General features: G+C 38.3%; 1 protein-coding gene across 2 annotated transcripts in view; it reads left to right on the top strand.

Annotated features, from left to right (window-relative positions):
- The window catches only part of LOC149266334 (actin-related protein 2/3 complex subunit 4), a 285,298-nt gene that overhangs the window by 169,619 nt on the left and 93,093 nt on the right, over positions 1 to 22,586 (top strand). For both annotated transcript variants that reach the window (XM_089395811.1, XM_089395816.1), the window contains one exon: positions 2,201 to 2,275. In XM_089395811.1, coding sequence (XP_089251937.1) covers positions 2,201 to 2,275 — 75 coding nt within the window. The remainder of the gene's footprint in view (positions 1 to 2,200; positions 2,276 to 22,586) is intronic.

Here is a 22,586-nt window from a genome sequence, read left to right as displayed (position 1 = left end):
AAGGGTTTCTGCCATCATGGAAACTTACCGAGATAGTATAGATCTACACCACTGTAGCTGCTACCAACATGATCTTTATTGAGCCAAGACAGGCTGAGGATAGTCCATCTACTGTGTCCTCATTTGAAGTTGGTTTTGCCTCATCTATAGGTATGCCGAGAATGAAACAGTGACATTACTTCATCATTTTCATATGCCCAGATCTCATACAGCCCTTCTCTATTCATCCGAATCCATCTCCTTCAGATCATAGATATGCCGAGAAGGGATAGGCCTTGGTTCTGCTGCTCCTTATACCCATCCGAGGAGGCAGCTAAACCCTTAGACCTATTTAACTTAATGCGGATCTGACTGTAGCTTCTTGCTCCTTGACTGCGGCTCCTTGTATGCGAAAATCTCAGAGGCATCCAAAATTATGTTGTATCCTTTTCGCTGACCCCTCCTGGGTATTTATAGTAGTGAGCCACCTATATGAGCCGACGTGTTTATGAACCAACATGTCTATTTCTTCAAGCCGACATGACATGTATTTATTTAATTCATTTATTTGGAGCCGACATGATCATCTCCTTATCGTTTTGCTTGCAGACTTTGATAGGCTTGCTTTTGAGGCATTGATCTTGGTCTTGGAGGGCTGTTAGACAACTTTGAAAACTTGTACATATTTACATAAACTCATGAAGAGTTTCTATACACATGACATAACTCTTTGACAATAAATAAATCCTAAAGACATCAAGAAGTCTGTAACCTAGTGACACTTCTTTCTCATGAAACCCATGTAGCAAGGTTACAAAAATAATCTATTTCCTTTCATTACATCAAATACAAAGATCATGTCATTTAGAAGACCGAACCTAGTTACACTTTCTTCAACAGAGCAGGGGACATTGACGGAGGTGACAGTGGGTAGTTGTCCTGTTGTTGCCATTTGGTCTAGTAGCTGTCCCTTAGGAACCCCTCCTAGGACCCCTGCTAGATTGAGCGGTAACAAATCTAATGCCTTGTAGTTGTAATTGTTGTATAGATTTTATTAGAAGCTCCATATTTGAGTTCAACAATTAGGCAAGAATCCTGGTAGCAAAGTAGCAGATTAAGGTCCTGTAAAACAATATTTTTCAAGTGGAAGAGATGAACTTGTATGGTCTGATGGAAAACATGAGAATAGAATGTTTAAAATCTATGCCTTTACCTCTTCTAAAATATTTGGGGAATGATATGTAGTACAACTTGGCAGAAGGTGCATTTTGGGTTTAGTAAGGAGTCGCAATATGAAGAACTAATAAATCTTTTGGAGAATCTGGCATATGTGTTCTACTTAGTATTATAAATATCAAAAAAGGATGTTTCCCATCTGGTTGGTTGACACTGTTTTTATTTTGAAATTAAAACCCATTGGTAAGGTGTTTGGTTAATACATTTTACACAAGGATGTCACTTGAAAGAGGGAAACGTGTACTATAAAGGCAACCTTCATAATTTTGGCAAATGGAAAAACCCAAGATATTATTTTTGTCTATATATAACTTCTAAATAGCCATATATGTTAGGAATATGGAAATTGAATTATGACTTGAATTTTAATATTTTAAAAATGATCCCCATCCTTTCTTACTTCATTTGTGTAAAATTTTTTTTCCCCTGGTTTTAATTGTGGGTGGGTCGCTGCCAATCAAGCAAAAATATGCCTTTTTGTTTTGGCTGGAAATGGCCTTCTTGTATGGGAATGGCCAAGAAATGCCCAGACAATATTTCCTGTTCAGTTCCATATAGGAAACAGTTAGTAAATGTTTCAGGGTCATTTTCCAGCCACTTTGTAATCAGTTCTGTACTAGAAATGTTTCTGGTATGGAAACGATGGTGGGGGTAGGAGGAAGTATATTTTGGTAACTCTGTCAGATAGGCTTCTCTAACTTTATGCATGAATGTTAGATAAACCGTGTGTACTTCCCAAGTTGTATGAGTACCACTTATCTAGAAGTTTGATCCCTAAGCTTCTCAAGAGGAAAAAAATCAACAATTTACATATCTCTTGCATAAATTAAGTTGGGTCATTATATGATGCACATGGCATTCAAACACGGTATTAATCTAATATAGTAAATGTGGGATTTATTTTTGCTGCTTGTATGACTACCGATCGAAATTTTAGTTATGCTGTTTGGTTTTCCTTTTCTAACTCTATTATCTGCCTTGACAGGTTCTTATATGTCGAAATGAGGCTGAGAAATGTTTGATAGAAACATCCATTAATTCTCTTCGCATAAGTATTAAGGTAGTTTATATGGGATCCTTTCCTTTGTTCTTCTAATTATTTCATTTTGATCATAACATTTTTTCTAGAATTATTCTTCTCCCACAATAAATAACCAAATTCTATCTAGATGGATGGCCATTACATATTCATAATATACAGTTTATAAATTCAAAGTTACAGGATAGGAAAAATTCTTAATGGTGCAGATTCTGCAAGCATTGCACTTGTGACTTTACGTAATCCTTCCCCCATCTGCTGGCCCATAAATCAAATTATTAGCTTGATTTGCTAACCTGCCTGGATAATTTAGCAGACAATAAACTATTAACCTTTTGAAGTAGTGTTAGCAAAAGAGAAGACAACAACATTTTAAGAGGTAGAATAATACCATCTGTGGAAGCATGGACTTCTTTATTTGGAAACCTTTATTTTTCTTGTTTGTAATATTCATCAGGACAATAAAAAAACCAGATTATGGGTAGACAAATAGGCTCTACATATGTGTAATTTGCATTTTTAAACAACAAAGTTATGGATAGGAAAAGTTCTCAGGGGTGGAATATTCTGCTAGAATTGCTTCAGATTCACTTTACATAATGATTTTCCCATCATGCTGGCCCTTAAATCATGTCCTTAGCTAGATTCAGATAAACGATTTAGTAGGGAACAAACCATTAATTTCCTGAAGTATCATCCAGAAAAGAAAAGAAAAAGTCATTCTAAGAGGAAGCACAACACCAAATGTGTGCATGCATGTGTTGACTTTTTGTGTAACATCGGGAGTTATTCTTGCACGGCTAAATGGTCTTCAAGTCAGCCTAGAAGCTAAGAAACTGGATTCGTCCTCGCCCCCCAACATGTCCTGAATCCCACGTGCCAGACACGATTCTCTGGGACATGTATTTGATTTGTGGCTCGAGCGTGCCCCGATTTCGGGACACAAGTCTTTTTAAGCCCAATTTGGGCCAGTTTTTCCTCATTCTTGTGTCTCTCTCTTGCTGTGGGTATGTGGGAGCGAGTAGCAAAGGGTTTAGGAGTGCTTTGGAGGTGATTCAAGCCACTGATAAGTGCGTTTTGCTTCCATTTTTGCTAGAGCAGTTTGCCTGTCCATTTTGTTTACATGCTAGTGCATTTTTTCTTTAGTTTTTTACGGCAACGAATATGTTAATTCTCTTAACTTGATAACTTTTTGTGTTACCTTTTACTTATTAGCCTTGTTCCTTATTATTCCAATGTGCAATACATCAAACAACTACCAAAACAGTAAGAATAGTGACACAGTATATAGGCTGCAAGCCAGGGCCAAAACCCCTCCTCTTGAGGGGAAAACTTGTAAATCTCTTCTTTATCTTTCAGATCTTTCAATTGACAAATACCATGACCTAGACTTAGACAAATACCCTCCAAGATCAAGTCTACCACGATCTCCAGCTGCAGTGTCTTCGACCTCCTAGTGGATTCAAAAATTCTGCTCCCCAACAACTGCTGCTCCTCCTCTAGGAGACTTCGATCTCCCTCTAGTAGCCTTCCTCTTGACTTCGCTTGCCTTGCCTTGAGTCCTAGGGCTAGAAGGATGCCCTAAGAGACCTTCACTTGCCTTCCCTTCTCTTCTCCTTCAAAATCGAACCCCAAAAGATCCAGTGCAGAAAAAAACCCAACTCCGACCTTCCCAGAAGAATAGATAAGGCTCATAAACTTCGACCTCTTCGACTTCCTCTTCTTCGCATTTCCTTCTTGACTTCTTCTTCTTTTGCTTCTTCTCATAAGAGATGAGTGAGTGAGTGATCCAAATGGAGGACAAGTTCCTCTTATATATAGGCTTCTTCAAGGTTGGACGTGGCTCTTCATTTAGGCCGACTTGACAGTTCATTAGGCTGACTTGGTCTTGGAGGTATTTTGACACTTTAAAGACAAAATCATTTTTTATTTACACTTTACAATGTGCCCATAGGGTCTTCAATATATGACATTGACTCTTATACCTAGGACAAACCCTAGAAGCACTCCATGGGTGCTTGACCTATAAAATAAAAGAACTTGAACATGAAACCCATACTCCAATAATAATAATTTCTTTTTCATTTTATATTTACAAGAATACATTTCATACATATGAATACCGAACCTAGTTACACATCTTTCAACACTCTCTTAACTAGGGGGGTATTCATAAGAGGTACATGGTCATTCTCAATCTGAAGAGATCTAATAAGAAAAGTCGGATTGGTAACCCATCTGTCTAGCATCATATTAATCAACATTGTCACATAGCAAGGCCTTGACTAACAACTCTATCTCTCCACAAGATCAAAGCACAATGCTGGCGAGACCAATGATATATATAGACACCATCATCATTGTCTCCCAAGGTACATACCCCACACGGGTGTTCACATAGTATGACCTCCCATTGGACTATTCTTATCTTGGGTAGCTAATTCTCAAAGAATATCGGTCCACGACTACTCTTGTCTTGAATGCCCTACCACATTCTCAAAGAGTATCGAATGCCAGATGGTTACCCAACCCTCCATTATTTCTTCCCAAGTGAAGACGAGAATGTAATGTCTATCTCTCCCTCTCAATTAGGGAGGACAAATCCACTAAACCAAGCTTGTCCCTTATGTATACAAGCTTCTTTTTCAGAAGTGATTTCGTCAATATGACAACTACATGCTCATCAATGGAGATATACCGTAGCTGCAACACACCATTTTGTACTAGCTCTCGAGCATAGTGATACATGTTGTTTATATTCTTTGTCTTTCCATGAAACACCAGGTCCTTAGAAAAACGAATACTAGTGTTATCACAAAGTATCATTGTAGGGTTCATCGGTCCTTCAAACAAGTCGGATAGCAGCTTCCTTAACCAGATTGCTTCTCTGCTTACTTCACATGCTGCAACATATTCAACCTCAACACTACTCAAAGCAATGGTGTCTTGCTTTCTACTCATCCATGAGACCATGGAGGATCCTAAACTGAAACATCCTCTCATAGTGCTTCTTCCATCCTGTTCATTGCCTCTCTAGTCGGAATCTGTATACCCAATCAATTGGACATCATTCCTTTTATCATATTTCAGACAATAGTTGATGGTTCCTCGCAGATATCTTAGAATATGTTTTGCTGCTATCCAATGATCATGCTTCGGCTCCACTTGGAATTGATTGAGTACATTTACTGCAAAACATATGTCTGGTCGAGTATTCACCAAGTACATCAATGAGCCAACGAGTTGTCTATACCTAGAAGGATCCACAAGGCTTGATTTAGAACTCCTTAGTCTCTTCAAGTTTGTGATCATCAGAGTGGTCATAGGTTTATAGTCCATCATGTCGAACTTCTTTAGAATCTCGATCACATACTTTCCTTGATCCAAATAGATTTCATTAGGTCCTTGCCAGACTTCTAGTCCCAAAGAGTAATGTATCAACCCTGTAAGTTTTTGGTAGCATCGAGAGTGCTCTAGCCTTGAAAATTGGTGGAGAGGCTAAGGCACATGAGTTCTAAAGAACCCAGAAACCGTTTGGTGAAATTCCACACAAATTGTATTTTATTAAAATAATTAATATTTTTAATGGAGTTCCTAAGTCTAAACTTAGGGAAATTAAAATATTAATGGGTTTTAATCAAAATATGGGTGAGAATGATATAGAAGATGAATCAAGTCATGTTTAATCTTAGCCATTGATTAGAGACTTAATCTTGGCCGTTGAAGACTCAACAGGAAAAATATAAAATGGAGACTTGGGGTTCATTTGAAAACACAGAGAGAGATTGAGGAAATCGATTTTCTGAGGTGAGAAGTTCTCAGGAGGAAAATCGATTGGGGAGATCTTGCAGCTGAGGGGCAGAGAGAATCTGAGAGAAGGAATTTCCGAAAAATACAGAACAGAGAGGCGGAGAGAGCTTGCAGAGAGGCAACGTAGTAGTTGGATGAGCTGACGCTGGGCCAGTCTGGGCCCACGCAGGCCTGATGCAGAGCCAAAGGGCCAGCACAGAGCAGAAAAGCTGCCTGTCACGCAGAACCTAGAACTTCCTGAAGACCTCGAATTGCCGGGAACTGCCAGAATTGCCAGGAGAGATGACGCAGAGGGCAGAGAAGGTGACGCAGGGCTGACGCAGAGCCAACGCAAGAATAATTGGGGTTAGCCAGTCTTGTGCCGGATCAACCATAATTCTACGGGATGAAGTGAGGTAAAACTCACTCAGATTTTCCACCAGTATTTTCTCTGTAAAGGATTGCTAGATGAGCATCCTAGATTGTATTCAGATATTTACTGCCAATAATAAGAATCCTCAAATCTGCTGCATCGATTTTCCCACATTGGGTTTTTCTGGGGACAATTGTCCAAAAACAAGTGTGTCAATGTGATTGTTCATATGCTGATGTTTCTCTTTCCTTTTAATTTTCAGTTCTAGTTTGTGAAATCTGCAACTGAATTTATTTTGGTATTTATTGAAGTATTGGTAAATAACTTATCATAAATAAGTAGGAGAAATAAATAGATTATTGCAGCAAATTTTTACATGGTATCAGAGCAAGTTTCAGGCAGGATGGAAGCAAAGAAAAAGGGTATGGAGAACAGTAGGGATCATAATATTTCCGAATTAGCTTCTAGGCTGGAAGAGGAGTTTGCTTGCTGATCAAGTTTTGCATCAGCCGAGGATTGGTACATTCATAGTGGGGCTTTAGCTCATATGATTGGAGAATGAGAATATTTCTCGAGCTATTAGGAGGAACAAATGAACTTTCAAATCACAATCGGTAACAGGACAAAGTGCACCCCAGTAGGAAAAGGAACCTATAACGACCACAAGTTGTATACGCAACGAAAATATTTAAAATACTTCGTAAACAAAGATATCCATCGTAGGATGGTAATTGTAATTACATATTGTATAAAAGAATTGATATAGGATGATACAAATGAGAATGAGGGTCTTGTATATATAGCCAGGTAAGTACCCTTTCACGAATAGGCATGTCTCTAAGACATGCCTTTTCATTATTAACTAACTAGCCATTAGTTAATTTACTTATTATTTATTATTATATTTATATTATTATGATTATTATTTATTATCTATTTTTACATAATTTATGTTCATAACATTGCCTTCTCCTTCAAAAAGCTTTGTCCTCAAAGCTTGTTGATGAAAGGACTTGATCTCTTTTCCTGCTACGAGCATCTTTCTTGTCTTGGAACAATCATCCTTGTCGATACGAGTTGATATGATCCTCTAAGTGACAAACAAAACTGTCGCATTGAGAAGGGATCAGACCATCCTAAATTAATCTTCTGTCGAATCTTGTAGTGACTGGAAACTTGTGATGAATTGTTATCACATGAATGGACTGCACTGACATTAGTATTCTTCGGAACATCAGGTTGTTGTTTCTGTTCTAAACACGTAGCTTGATTGAGTCATCCGCTCTCGTGATTCGTATGTCGATAAGGAATTCTAGTGATTTGATTTTCCCTTATCTTTCTTGTGTTGTTATCCTGATTTATTTGAAGCATTGTTGTTGTTGAATTGATTACTGAATCCTCATTTGGAGTGTTCGTCGTTTGAATGGCAACCTCTAAGTATGTCTTTACTTCAGTAGGATTTGGATTTGCCTGAACTGTGAGATTAGTGGGATCGATGTTTGTTTCTTCTTCCCCAACTTGGACTATTGCATCTAGCGATTTTGATGCTTCTTTTGCAACAATTTCTTCGAACCTATGCATCAATGATTTCTTATCATCTTTAAGTTTTTTAATCTGTTTGAGCAGATTTTGGTTATGATTTTTAAGACGTAAGCATTCCTCATTTTCTGAGTCAACTTTATTTTGGCCTTCACGCTTCTCATCTTTTAAACACTTGATTTGTTCTACTAATGTTTGGTTAAGGCTCTTTAAACGTAAATTTTCTTCTTCTTGTTCTAATAAACGCTCCTTGAGTTCCTTCTTTGATGCTTTAGCTTTCTTGACTTGTTCGAGTAGTTTTTCTTGGTGATCTCTGAGGTGCGAAATTTCTTTGTCTTTGCTGCAGATGACTTCTTCAAGCTCTTTTTGCTTCTTTGATATAGTTTTTTTCGTTATCTTGAAACATCAAGTCTGAGATATCCTTAAGGTCTTCTAATGAAGATTTTATTGATTTTGATTTACTTGTTATGTCTCGAAACGTGACCATCTTCCCTTTATAAGGAAACATCAAAACTTGTTTCTCTATGTTTAACATGAATGTACCCAAATCCTTAAACCAAGGTTGACTGAGTATGATGTCACTACCCATCTTTACAACATGAAATTGAGATATGTACTCATAATGACCTACTGTCACTTGTAAATCACTAATGTTATGCTGTTTTTGGTCATTACAATGGTATCAGAGCTACGTCTGATCTGGCCTTTGGCCAATAGCCTTTGTCAACATTGTTGCCGTCAAGACTCAAGCGCTTCGCTACGAGGTGGGAGGTTCTCCAGTTCGCCATTTGGCCATTGGCCATTAAAAATAAAATAAAAATAATATATATATATATATATATATATATATATATATATATATATATATATATATATATATACATAAAAAAGTTAAATTAAAAAAAAGCACTGGTTCGGGAAACGTTGGTCTGACAGCGTTGTGGGCTCCAGTGGCTACTGTTATATGCTGTTTTTGGCAGGTGCGCTATACAATTTTTATGAATAATCTGTTTTGTTTTTAACAATTTTTTTTTTATTAATATATAAGTTGTTTTTTTTTATATATATGTATTTTTAATATTTTTTTTAAACATTTAATTTTTTTATAAGTTTTTTTTGAATTTAATTTTTTTATATATGTATTTTTTGTATGTATGATATATATATATATATATATATATATATATTATTATTATTATTTTATTTATTTTTTTAATGGCCAAAGGCCAAATGGCGAACTGGAGAACCTCCCCCCTCGTAGCGAAATGCTTGAGTCTCGACGACAACAATGTTGACAAAGGTTGTTGGCCAAAGGCCGGATCAGACGTAGCTTCGATACCAATGTAACAACCACAAGTCGTATACGCAGTCGGAATATTTAAAATACTTCGTAAACAAAGACATTCATCTTAGGATAGTAATTGTAATTGTATATTGTATAAAAGAATTGATGTAGGATGATACAAATGAGAATGAGGGTCCTGTATATATAGCTAGATAAGTACCCTTTCACGAACAGGCGTGTCTTTAAGACACGCCTTTTCATTATTAACTAATGATTATTAACTAACTAACCATTAGTTAATTTACTTATTGTTTATTATTATATTTATATTATTATGATTATTATTTTTTATCTATTTTTACATAATTTATGTTCATAACATAACCGTTATATTCCAGATAGCAGCAAAAGATAGTCTTCGGGCCATGAATATACTGCATGTGCCAGGTATGGAAATGAATTTGATTTTTGTCTCTCAATTACAAGATAAGGGATATGATGTATACTTCATTGGTAATAGAGTATATGTCAAGCATCCAAGGTGGAAAAAGAGGGCCTAGATTGGAACTCGAAGCAACAGATTATACAAGTTGCAAATTGAGTTTCCTATGGCACTGATAAGCATTAATGTTGATGGAGAAAAAGAATTAAATGAGCTGTGTCATAGGGGGATGGGACACTTACACCATGGGGCATTACAGATGTTCAAGGAAACTGTTACGGGGGTTCCAGTGCTTATTACCTAGCATGATGATACATGTAGAGGCTGCGTGCTAGGTAAGTATGCCAAAGCAGTATATTCCAGAAGCAACAATAGAGCTAACAATGTATTGGGGTTAATACACTCAGACATTTGCGGTTTGATGTCTACAAGGGCCATCAATGGCGCTGAGTATTTTGTTACCTTCACATATGACAGGAAAACTTGTATCTATTTTTTGAGAACCAAGGATGAGGTCTTTGATCCACTTAAAGAGTTTAAGGCTCTAGTGGAAAACTTGACAGGAAGGAAGATCAAGCTATTGCACTCAGACAATGGCGGAGAATACACAGATAAGAACTTTACTAATTTCTATGCAAGAGAAGGGATCCGAAGAGAATGGACAACACCCTATAATCCAGAACAGAATGGAGTCACAGAAAGGAAGAACAAAACTATTGTTGGAGCAACAAAGGCGATGTTATATGATCAGAATCTACCCAAGTTTTTATGGGTGGAAGCATGCAGCACGATTGTACATTCCAAGCAACAAAGGCGTATCAGATCTACATTCCAAGCAACAAAAAGATTATAGGATGGCAGGATGCGAATTTCATGGAAGATAGAGCCTTCAGGAAATCTCGTGAGATGCCATTTGAAGAAAAAGATGAGGATGCTTCTCTAGTCCAGCAATAGGGATCAGATGTGGCAGGAAGACAAGCATCTGGTTCAAGCACGGTAACTAGTACTAGCATCTCCTTGAGAGAAGAGGAGCCAGGAGTGTCACAACAGGTATATGAAGAGGAACAGATGGAACCTCACACCACTAGTGGAAGAAGTAGCCGAGAAGTACGACAGACTCTCAGGGACGCAGAGGAATTCATTGGAGCTCCTAGAGCCAAGAAAAGGTAGCGTAGACAACCTGACAGGTACCAAGCATTGGTAGCATAGATCGAAGAACCTTCTAGTTTTCAAGAAGCCGTACAACACCAAGTATGGGTGGATGCCATGGTAGAAGAGTAGAGTTCTGTCATGACAAACGATGTCTGGGAAATTGTACCAAGACTAGAGAACAGATCAATTGTAGGTTCGAGATGGATCTACAAGATCAAGTATGCTGCAGGTGGCAGCGCAGATAAGTACAAGGTTAGGTTTGTTGCAAAGGGATATGTGCAAAAGGAAGGAGTAGACTATGAGGAAACCTTTGCCCTAGTAGCTCGATATACCTCTATCAGATCCATTATATCCCTTGCAGCACAGATGGGATGGGAGATTCACCAAATGGATGTCAAGGCAACGTTCTTGAATGGGGTGATAGAAGAAGAGGTATATATCGAACAACCAGAAGGTTTCGAAACACATGAAAAGAGAACTCATGTGTGCAAGTTGAAGAAAGCCTTGTACGGGCTAAAACAAGCATCCAGATCTGGGTATGGTCGAATTTATAGCTACTTACAACAGTTGGGATTCATCAAGAGTGATACTGATCCCAATCTTTATTATCTACTAGTAGAAGGTGAGCCGTTGATTTTGGTATTGTATGTGGATGATCTATTTTTGATAGGATCATCCAGAATCATAGAGGATTGTAAGAAGAACCTGGAAATTGAGTTTGATATGAAGGATTTAGGGCTAATGCATTATTTTATGGGATTGGAAGTTTGGCAGCAGGATGGTGAGATCTTCCTTGGCCAAGGAAGATATGCATCAGAAATTTTGAAAAGATTCAAAATGCAGGATTGTCGACCTATGGCTATGCCTATGATTACCAATTGGAAGAAAATAGATGCTTTGGGAGACAAGGAAGTGGACCCCACCTTATACAGACAACTCATTGGGTCACTTATGTATCTGGTCAACACTAGGCCAGACTTGTGTTATGTTGTCAACACCCTTAGTCAGTTCATGGTGGAACCAAAAAGGGTGCACTGGGCAGCAGCAAAGCACATTCTCAGGTATGTGCGTGGAACAATAAATTTTGGATTAAGGTACACCAAAGGCAATGATATCGAATTGAGTGGATTCATTGATGCAGATTGGGTAGGAAGTTCAGTAGACAGGAAAAGTACCACTGGGTATTGCTTCGATATTGGATCTGGGATGACCTCTTGGTGCAGTAAGAAGCAGAAGTCTGTAGCTCTGAGCTCTGCTGAAGCTGAGTATATGGCAGCTAGCAAAGCAACATGTGAAGCTATATGGCTTAGGAAACTGCTTGTAAATCTATTCAGGAGAAGGATGGAAGCGACAAGGATCTTCTGTGATAATTAGAGTTGTATCAAGCTCTCTGAAAATCTAGTATTTCATGATCGCTCCAAACACATCGATATTCGGTGTCACTTTATCAGAGACTGTGTTCAACATGGAGCGGTACAGTTGGAGTACACTCCCACAAGAAATCAGGTGGCAAACATACTCACCAAGGCTCTAGGAAGAGCCAAGTTTGTTCAATTTTGGGAACAGATGGGTATGTTGGAAAATCCCTTTCAATAGAATGATGCAACGTTTGAGAGTGAGCTGTAATACAGATGCAACAGTGGAATCGACAGTGTCATGGGTAGCAGTAACACAGTGTTGGTGGCAACAACAATGCAGAAAGGAGATGCTTCAAAAACAGAGCAGCATGATGGTGGACATTGTTGCTAGAGCACTTTCCTCGCTAAGAGGGAGTGTTAGTTTTTGGTAGCTTCGGAAATGATCTAGCCTTGAAAATTTGTGGAGAGGCTAAGGCACATGAGTTTTAAAGAACCTAGAAACCATTTGGTGAAATTCCACCCAAATTGTATTTTATTAAAATAAATAATATTTTTAATGGAGTTCCTAAGTCTAAACTTAGGGAAATTAAAATATTAATGGGTATTAATTAAAATATGGGTGAGAATGATCTAGAAGGCGGATCAAGTCATTTTTTAATCCTAGCCATTGATTAGAGACTTAATCTCGTCCGTTGAAGACTCAACAAGAAAAGTATAAAATGGAGGCTTGGGGTTCATTTGAAAGCACACAAAGAGATTGAGGAAATCGATTTTCTGAGGTGAAGAGTTTTGAGGAGGAAAATCGATTGGGGAGATCTTGCAGCTGAGGGGCAGAGAGAATCCGGGAGAAGGACTTTTTGAAAAATACAGAACAGAGAGGCGAAGAGAGCTTGCAGAGAGGTAGCGCAATAGCCGGGAGAGATGATGCTGGGCCAGTCTGGGCCCACGCAGTCCTGACGCAGAGCCAGAAGAGCCAACGCAAAGCAGAAAAGCTGCCTGTCACGCAGAATCGAGAACTGCCGGAACTGCCGGGAACTGTCGGAATAGCCGGGAGAGCTGACACAAAGGGCAGAGAAGGTGACACAGCGCTGACGCATAGCCATCGTAGAAATAGTCGGGGTTAGCTAGTCTTTTGTTGGATTAGCCGGAATTTTGCGGGGTGAAGTGAGTAAAACTCACTTAGATTTTCCCCTAGTATTTTCTTTGTAAAGGATTGCTAGATGAGCATCCTAGATTGTATTCATGTATTTACTACCAATAATAAGCATTCTTAGATCTACTGCACCGATTTGCCCACATTGGGTTTTTCCGGGGACGATTGTCCAAAACCAAGTGTGTCAATATGATTGTTCATATGCTGATGTTTCTCTTGCCGTTTAATTTTCCGTTCTGGTTTGTGAACTCTGCAACTAAATTTATTTTGGTATTTACTGAAGTATTGGTAAATAACTTATCATAAATAAGAAGGCGAAATAAATCAATTATTGCAGCAAATTTTCACAAGCCCAAGATCCTTCATGTCAAATTCCCTTCCAGTTGCTTCTTACATTATTGAATTCGACCTTCTACACGTTTCAAGAGAAGATCATCTACATACATAAGAATAATTACAGGTTCATTGTTTACAACCTTAATATAGAGGTTCGAGTCAACAAAGCTTTTTGTGAAGCCTATTCTTTGTAGGTATGCATCCATTCTAGCATACCATGCCCTTGGTGCTTGCTTGAGGCCATATAATGCTTTCTTCAATCTGCAAACATATGCCTTCCTATCTTTGACTTCAAATCCCAAGGGTTGTTCTATATAGACTTCTTCATCTATAGTGCCATTTAGAAACACAGTCTTGACATCCATTTGGTGGATGTTCCATCCCATCGATGTTGCCAGAGAGACTAATGATCGAATCGTTGTATATCTTGCTGTTGGAGAAAATGTTTCTTCATAGTCGATGCCTTCAAGTTGAGAGAACCCTCTAGCCACAAATCTTGCTTTATACTTATCTATACTTCCATCAGCTGCATGCTTGATCTTATAGATCCACTTGGAAGTAACCACAGATTTGTCTTCGGGCCTAGGTACGATCTCCTAGACTCCATTCTTCATTATAGATTGATACTCTTCATTCATGGCATCCTTCCATTCTTGATGTTTTACAGCCTCTTCAAAGGTGGATGGTTCTGCTTTTGTTAATTTTGTCATGTATGAAGCATACCCATAATATTTCTTGTGTTTCTTACTTTCTCTAAATGATCCTTGTGCTGCCCCATGACCTTCTGCATCAAGTAGCGTGGATTTCAATGAATTAGGTCTTTTCCTTGTTTCTGGAATGACCACGGGTTGAACAGGTTCACTTGGTCCTTTTTCTTCATGGGTGTTCCTTCTCCTTCCTTGTCAACTTCCTCCTCAAATATCGGAAGTTCTTCGTCATCAGAATCCATGGAATGTTCTTTTGACTTCTTGAATGCTATACTCTCATCAAATATGACATCATGACTAACTTCAATGTGATGTTCATCTCTCATACAGATTCTATAGGCCTTTGATGAGTTACTATACCTAACAAAAATCCCCTTCATACTGGAAGGATCCAACTTCTTTCTTTTGTCGTTTGGTATATGAATATACACAGGACACCCAAAGATTCGGAGATGATCTACAAATGGCTTCTTCTCAGTGAACACTTCTTGCAGAGTCTTGTTATCTAGAGATTTTTGAGGACATCGATTTTGAATGTAGACTGCTGTCTTGGTTGCTTCTCCCCATAGAAACTTTGGTAGATCTTGATCGTTTAACATTGCTTTTACACTTTGTTCAATGGACCTGTTCTTTCTTTCGGCGACTCCATTTTGTTCGGGATTGTATGGGACTATTAGCTCCCTCTTAATCCCAGACCCCTTACAAAATGCTATAATCTTTTAGATGTATATTATCCTACATTATTAGATCTTAGTATCTTGATTCTTCTTTCTGTAAGGTTCTCCACTTCAACTTTGAATTCTTGAAATTTTGTAAATACTTCATCCTTGGTTTTCATTAAGTAAACCTAGGTCTTTCTTGAATGATCATCTATGAATGTGATATAGTAGATGGCCTCCAAGTGATTTTGGAGTCATAGGGCCACATACATCAGAGTGAATAAGATCCAAGATTTCTTTTGACCATGAAGCATTGCTTCCAAATGGTCTCTCGGTATTCTTGCCCAAAGCAAATCACTTGTAGATACCTTCATGATACTCCTTCAAATTCGGCATTACATCTATTATGGAACTTAAAGTTGGAAGTATTTTGAAATGTAGATGACCAAACCTTCGATGCCAAAGTTCACATGGACTAATCTCAGTGTGAACTAGGGCTTGGTTTACATGAGATATTAATATGTAAAGCCTTCCTTGTCGGATACCAATAACTTTAGCTCGATCTATGCTTGAGTCCTTACCCCAAACAACTACTTTTCCATCAATGAAGGCTACTCTACCTCCTTTATCTTCTAAACTTGAAATAGAAAGTAATTTTTTGTGCAAACCTGGAACAAATAGGATGTTGTTGAGGTGGATGTTGCTTCCATCCTTGAACTTTATGGAAGTTGATCCAATTCCCTTCACCAGATAGCTTTTGTTGTCTCCAAGTTCCATAGAGTAAGCGAATTTTCCTTTTGATAAGGTCTTCAATTGGTTGGGGTGACCAGTCATGTGCCTTGATGCACCACTATCAATTACCCAGATGTCTTCATCTTGGAATGTACTGGAGAGAGCCGAGAAGAGACCTTCATCCCTTTCATTTATTGATGCCTTCATTGAAGATAATAAGAGACTCCATACTTCCTTGATACCTTTCTTGAGATGGCTTGCAATTTTCTTGATGAACTTCTTCATTGTATAGGAGATCTTCATCATGCCCTTAGAAAACCAAAGCTCTAATACCATGTTGAGAATTCAATAGGGCAATGAATATGTTAATTCACTTAACTTGATAACTGTTTGTGTTACCTTTTACTTATTATCCTTGCTCCTTATTATTCCAATGTGCAATACATCAAACAACTACCAAACAGTAAGAACAATGACACAATATATAGGCTGCAAGCCAGGGCCAAAACCCTTCTTCTTGCGCGGAAAACCCATAAATCTCTTCTTTATCTTTCAGATCTTTCAATTGACGAATACCATGACCTAGACTTAGACAAATACCCTCCAAGATCAAGTCTACCACAACCTCCAGTTGCAATGTCTTCGACCTCCTATTAGATCTGAAAATTCTGCTCCCCAACAACTGCTGTTGCTCCTCTAGGAGACTTTGATCTCCCTCTAATATCCTTCGTCTTGACTTCGCTTGCCTTGACTTGAGTCCTAGGGCTAGAAGGATGCCCTAAGAGACCTTCGCTTGCCTTCCCTTCTCATCTCCTTCAAAATCGAACACCAGAAGATCCAGGGCAGAAAAAACCCTAACTTCGACCTTCCCAGAAGAATAGATAAGGCCCAAAAACTTCGACCTCTTTGACTTCCTCATCTTCACACTTCCTTCTTGACTTCTTCTTCTTCTGCTTCTTCGCATAAGAGATGAGTGAGTGAGTGATCCAAATTTAGGACGAGTTCCTCTTATATGTAGGCTTCTTCAAGGTTGGACATGGCTCTTCATTTAGGCCGACTTGACAACTCATTAGGCCGACTTGATCTTGGAGGTATTTTGACACTTTAAAGACAAAATAATTTTTTCTTTACACTTTACAATGTGCCCATAGGGTCTTCAATATATGACAACGACTCATATACCTAGGACAAACCTAGAAGCACTCAATGGGTGTTTGACCTATAAAATAAAAGAACTTGAGCATGAAACCCATGCTCCAATAATAATAATTTCTTTTTCATTTTATATTTACAAGAATATATTTCATACTTATGAAGACCGAACCTAGTTACACATTTTTCAACACAATCAAGGGCGGAAGGGAAGGGGAAAAAGAAGGGGAAGATTGTACCCATTGGTGATGCCCATCCGGTTTTAGTTTCATTAGGGTCTGCAAGTGTTCCCTCTGTTGGAAGTGGGGCTGCAACAACAACTTCAAATGTTGAGGGTAGAATAAATTTAGAAAGACAGCAGGGTCAAGAAAGTAAATATTCCTTGTGGAAGTATGTCTTGAGAGATGACTTAATGAGAAAACTGCAGTTTCTTGTTTTTATCCTATTGGATCATTGATGAATCTGTCACGATTGTATTTGTAATATACTAATTTGTATGCATAATGTTACAACTTACAAATTTACAATGTAGAATCTAGATCATTGTCAGAATTTGTATCATGAATGAGAATTTGTGTAATATGAAATCATTGAAATATATATATATATAATGTGTCCTATGTGTCTTGTTTCAGGGGGTCTACATGCCCAGTGTCAGACCCTCGAATTTGCATGTCCCATGTCCCCGTGTCAGGTGACTTAGCCTAGAAGAACTATGTAAATTTAATTTTTATTAAATCAAGTTGGCCCAGAAAAGTCAATTTGGCCAGCCAATGAAGGGATGTGTCCCTTGGATTGTCACGCCCCTTTCGACTTGTATAAATAGATGATGTGACATTGCATTTGAGTGACCAAGCAAGAGCATGTTTTCTCTCTCCTCATCATCATTTTATCTCTCTTGGACAACCACACATGTGAGAAGAAGGCCAAGTTGACCAGATTTGATCGCAGAGATTGATCATATTTGATCGTAGGTTTGACCACAGGAGGGCTGCATGTGCAGACTATTGAGTGCAGACCGCAGGGCCAATGTTTGACCACAGGTTGACTATTTGACCAATGTTGACTTCTATGTATTTTGGCTAGTTTGACCAACATTGACTTCGTGAAGTTTTGACCATGTTTGACTGGTATTTGATTTGGATTGTTGGCACAAATTTCTAGACAAATTGCTGATTTGTAAACCTTGCCAAAGAATAATTTCTCCTAAGAAAAGTTGTTGGGTTGTTTTCTCAAGGTTGGGTTTCCCAGGGTAAAAAGATTCTCTCTTTTGTGCATGGTTGTCTTTTTGTGATCTGCTGTTTCTGCTGCATTTACTATTGATATTTTTTGTAAATATTCAATGATAAGAGTGGCATAAAATATTGGTTGAAAATCATTAGGAAGTAATTACTTGGCAGGAAATTGTATTCTACTCTACTAGCCTTAGAATTTCAACATGGTATCAAAGCTTTGTTGAAAGAGTAGCCATGAAAGTCAGCGTAAGAGACAATATTCAACAACTTGTTTGGATTATAGATCTCTTGTCAAAATGGTGCCAAGCCTTAGAGTAGAAGACAAGTCACATGGTGCTACTAATTTTAGATCTTGGAAGACCAGGATACTTCTTATCTTGGAAGAAAATGACCTTCAAGATCATGTGAAGGAAGTCATTCCAAAGCCAGAGGGAGTTGAGGAGAAAGCCAAGTATAAGAAGAATGAAGCCAAGACTAAGATAATCTTGATAGATTCTATAAAGGACCACTTGATTCCACATGTTGAGTTGAAGACTGCCAAAGAAGTGTATGATGCTTTGGTGGGATTGTTCTAGAGTGACAACACTAGTAGGAAGTTAGCCTTGAGGCATCAACTCTGTAGTATCATGATGTCCAGATTAGATTCTTGTTGTCTCTTATCTTATGAGAGTCTCTTTGTTGAGAGATGAAATTGGAGCTGTTAGAGATACCATTGAATGATGCAGAGCTTGTTGCAATGACTGTCAATGAATTTCCTTCCTCATGGGATCCATTTGTTCAGGGAATATGTGCACGAGAAAAGCTGCCCAAGTTTGATAAGCTATGGACTGATTTTGTCCAAGAAGAGCTAGATTGTTGTCCAAGGACAACTTGCAGAGACTTTAGGATGAAGAAACTCAAGCACTTGCAACTCATGCAAAGAAAGGGAAAGGAAGAAGAAAATTTGGAAAGTTTGATAAGAAGATTATAAGTAGGAGACCCGCTCTAGCTTAGGATTAGAAGAGGAAGGATATGTCAAGGATCAAGTGCTTCAATTGTCATGATTTTGGACACTATGCCTCCCATTGTCCTCAGAAGAAATGGAAGGAAGAACAACATGTATCAACGACTGATGTTGATGATGATGATGAGCATCAACCTCAAAAGAAGACAAATGAATCTAATCTTGATAAGATTCCTGATGGACTTTGGAAAGAATACTTCTTTTGACATTCATTAATGAATTTTTCCCCATGAAGGCCAAGGGTGAGGCCCTTCAACAAGTTCCAAGAGTTCAGGGCTTAGATGGAGAACTTAACAAAGAAGAAGATTAAGGTTTTGAGGTTAGATAATGGAGGAGAGTATGCTTCCAGGGGTAGACCTTCTCCTAAGAGGCAATGCTAATTTGACCAAGGGAGATTGATACATTTAACCATGGAGCCATGGTGATTTGGATAGGGTTAAATGGCCCAGGATAGTCACATTGTCTGCTCCAAGATGGAGTGATCTATATATATAGACGTGCATGTGAGGAGACCCTACATCAACATAGCAAGCTCATGAACTTTTCTTGTGGAGGAGAAATTTAAGCTAAGGGGAAATCTGTTTTTAGCTAAGGAGAATACGGAGACACTACATCAACATAGCAAGCTCATGAACTTTACTTGTGGAGGAGAAAATTAAGCTAAGGGTAAATCTGTTTTTAGCTAAGGAGAATACCTCCCTTGCTAAGAGGGAGTGTTTATTTTTTGTGTAGCATCGGGAGGTATTCCCACATGGCTAAAAGGGCTTCTTCAAGTTGGCTTAAAAGTATTATTTAATTTTTATTTTTATTAAATCAAGTCAGCTCAGGAAAGTCAAGTCGACCAGGTAGTGAAGGGATGTGTCCCCTGGGTTATCACACCCCATTTGACTTTTATAAATAGATGATGTAACATCTCATTTGATGAACAATCAAGAGCAAGTTTTCTCTCTCTCCTCATCATCATTTTATCTCTCTTGGAATCCTATACGTGTGAGAAGAAGAAGGTCGAGTTGACTATATTTTTGACTGGATTTGACTGCAAAGATTGACTTGATTTGACCGTAGGGTGTTGAATGAACTTGAGCACAAGCTGATCGCAGGTTTGACCGCAGACCGCAAGGCCAAAGCTTGACCACAGGGTGATTGTTTGACCGACGTTGACTTTTGTGTATTTTGGCTGGTTTTACCATCGTTGACTTGATGTTTTGAATGGTATTTGACTTGGATTATTGGCACAGATTTCTAGACAAATTGCTGATTTGCAAACCTTGCTGAAGGATAATTTCTCCTATAAGAAAAGTTATCGGGTTTTCTCCCAAGGTTGGGTTTTCGAGGGTAAAAATATTATCTCTTTTGTGCATGGATGTTTTTTTGTGATCTTTACTGTTTCCACTGCATTTACTGTTGAGATTTTTTGAAGTATAATTATTCAATGATAGCAATGGCATAAAATATTGGTTGAAAATCATTAGGAAGTAATTACCTGGTAGAAAATTGTATTCTACTCTACTAGCCTTAGAATTTCAATAGCATGGACACTTATTTTGAGTTCAAATAGATAGAAAAGTTGGCTAGCCTCTCTTAGTTCTTGGATATGATGTCTATTATTTCATAAAGGGCTCTATGTCATATCCATTGGTAGATGTGTCCAAATTTCCTACACATCACATCCAATAATGTCAACTTCTATAATATCTTAGTATGGACTGTGGAGGTTTTCTCAGTGAGGCATATCGTAATTTTTTTCCAGTTTCACAATGCATGAATGATTTTCATTGTAAGTGTTTTGAGTGAACACCTCACCTATCATTAGGGTAATAAGATGAGGAAAGCAGTGATGCAGAGCGATCATTGCTTTCATTTTCTTGTTGGCTTGATTATGAATAAGGGTTCTCTTGAAGCATGCAGGTTGATAATCTTTTGTTAGCTTTTGGGATTACTCGAAAAGAGTTAGCTTTTTGGTACTGGTTCCACACTGAACTGGTCACCTAAAGGTTGTATAGAGTTTAGAGATGAAAAATTCAATTTTAATTAAATTTTAAACTCACAACCACCCTTTCGTATCCCTAGACCCTAAAATGATGTTTCCTCTTCAATGAATATTTGTTGGAACATGACAACTTGCTAAGAAGAAACTCTCTTTGATATATCATTGTCCTCAGTTGATGATTAGCTGATTCCTTTGGCATGGTTTCCAAACATTCAACTTGTCAGCTCAGCGGGCTTGACCCCTCAATTCCTCGGTTGATCGTCTGTTTGGTGCTTTCTTTAGGTAAATGAGCCAACATCACCTCTCTGAATTTTCCTTGTGAATTGGGAAATGCCAATAATGCAAGGGAATACAATTCAACCCACTTTTGCTTGACAAAATAAGCATTGAGGAAATTTCTGACTTGCATTTTTTGCTTTTCCTTTTACTCTTTCTTTGTGTTGCAGGATAGACATATCACTATCAACCAATCTCAAAACTTTGACCAAAGGTTCACTACTTGAGTACACATCTTCCACTCCTTCCTATAAGGTGTTAGTGTACAACAATCTAGCAATGGCTCTTCTGTCCTCTATGCTACTCTATGTACAATCACAACACTCATCACAAACAAACTTTTGCTTTTCAACTAAACTGACATCGAATCAAAGACTGAAGTGTAATGAAGTTGGTAGCAAAACCTATGATTATAGTATGTCACAACTCCCTATTTCTTGTGCATCTCCTCATGAGGCTAATTATGAAGGCATGGTTATATAAGAACTTGGGGATGCTCCTTGCCTGATCAATTACCTACCTGCTTGTGAAGTAAAATTTCCCCATATCCTCAAGCATCAAATTAATACAATGTGCAATGAGAGAAGTTAAGAACTATTAGTAGTGCCTCTCCTTAAGCATCCTACCAACATCCACATAATTAGCTGTATTATCTGTTATGATTTGCATCACATTATGCCGGTCTATTGGGGAACCCATCCATCAACTCAGATAGTGATGTTGCATCTTTTACGTGTGCCAATGCATCCACTAATTTGATAAACATGTTTCCTCTAGGGGGATGTGTCAAGAAACTTCGAAGGGTGCCGCCCTTCGTATTTGTCTAGCCATCAAACAACACTGTCCATCCAGAGACCTCCCATAACTCTTCAACTCTGCCAGGCTAAAGTTGATGTCCTTCTTTTCTGCTTGAAGAACTAGCCCTCACAATTCCTCATATGTAGTGCTTTTATACCCTGGGCTAACAACATCAATGGAATCATACATAGGTTGCAAAAATGGTTTGCTTTTGGTGATGTTGGGAGGTAAGTTACTCCAGAAAAGACGCTTCCTGATAGCCCTATCTACTTCATCCTTCTCCCCCTTTTTTTAACACTAACATGATGGGAGGTTGTGCTCAAACTCTAAATGAGGGTGAGGGTCTGCTCAGA

Source organism: Pinus tabuliformis, chromosome 6 (genome assembly GCF_031772625.1).
Source record: "Pinus tabuliformis cultivar Carrire ecotype Pingquan chromosome 6, CPIR1, whole genome shotgun sequence".
In the NCBI taxonomy this organism is placed as follows: domain Eukaryota; kingdom Viridiplantae; phylum Streptophyta; class Pinopsida; order Pinales; family Pinaceae; genus Pinus; species Pinus tabuliformis.
The sequence above is the reverse complement of the archived record's forward strand: the minus strand, read 5'-3'. Positions and strand labels throughout refer to the sequence as shown.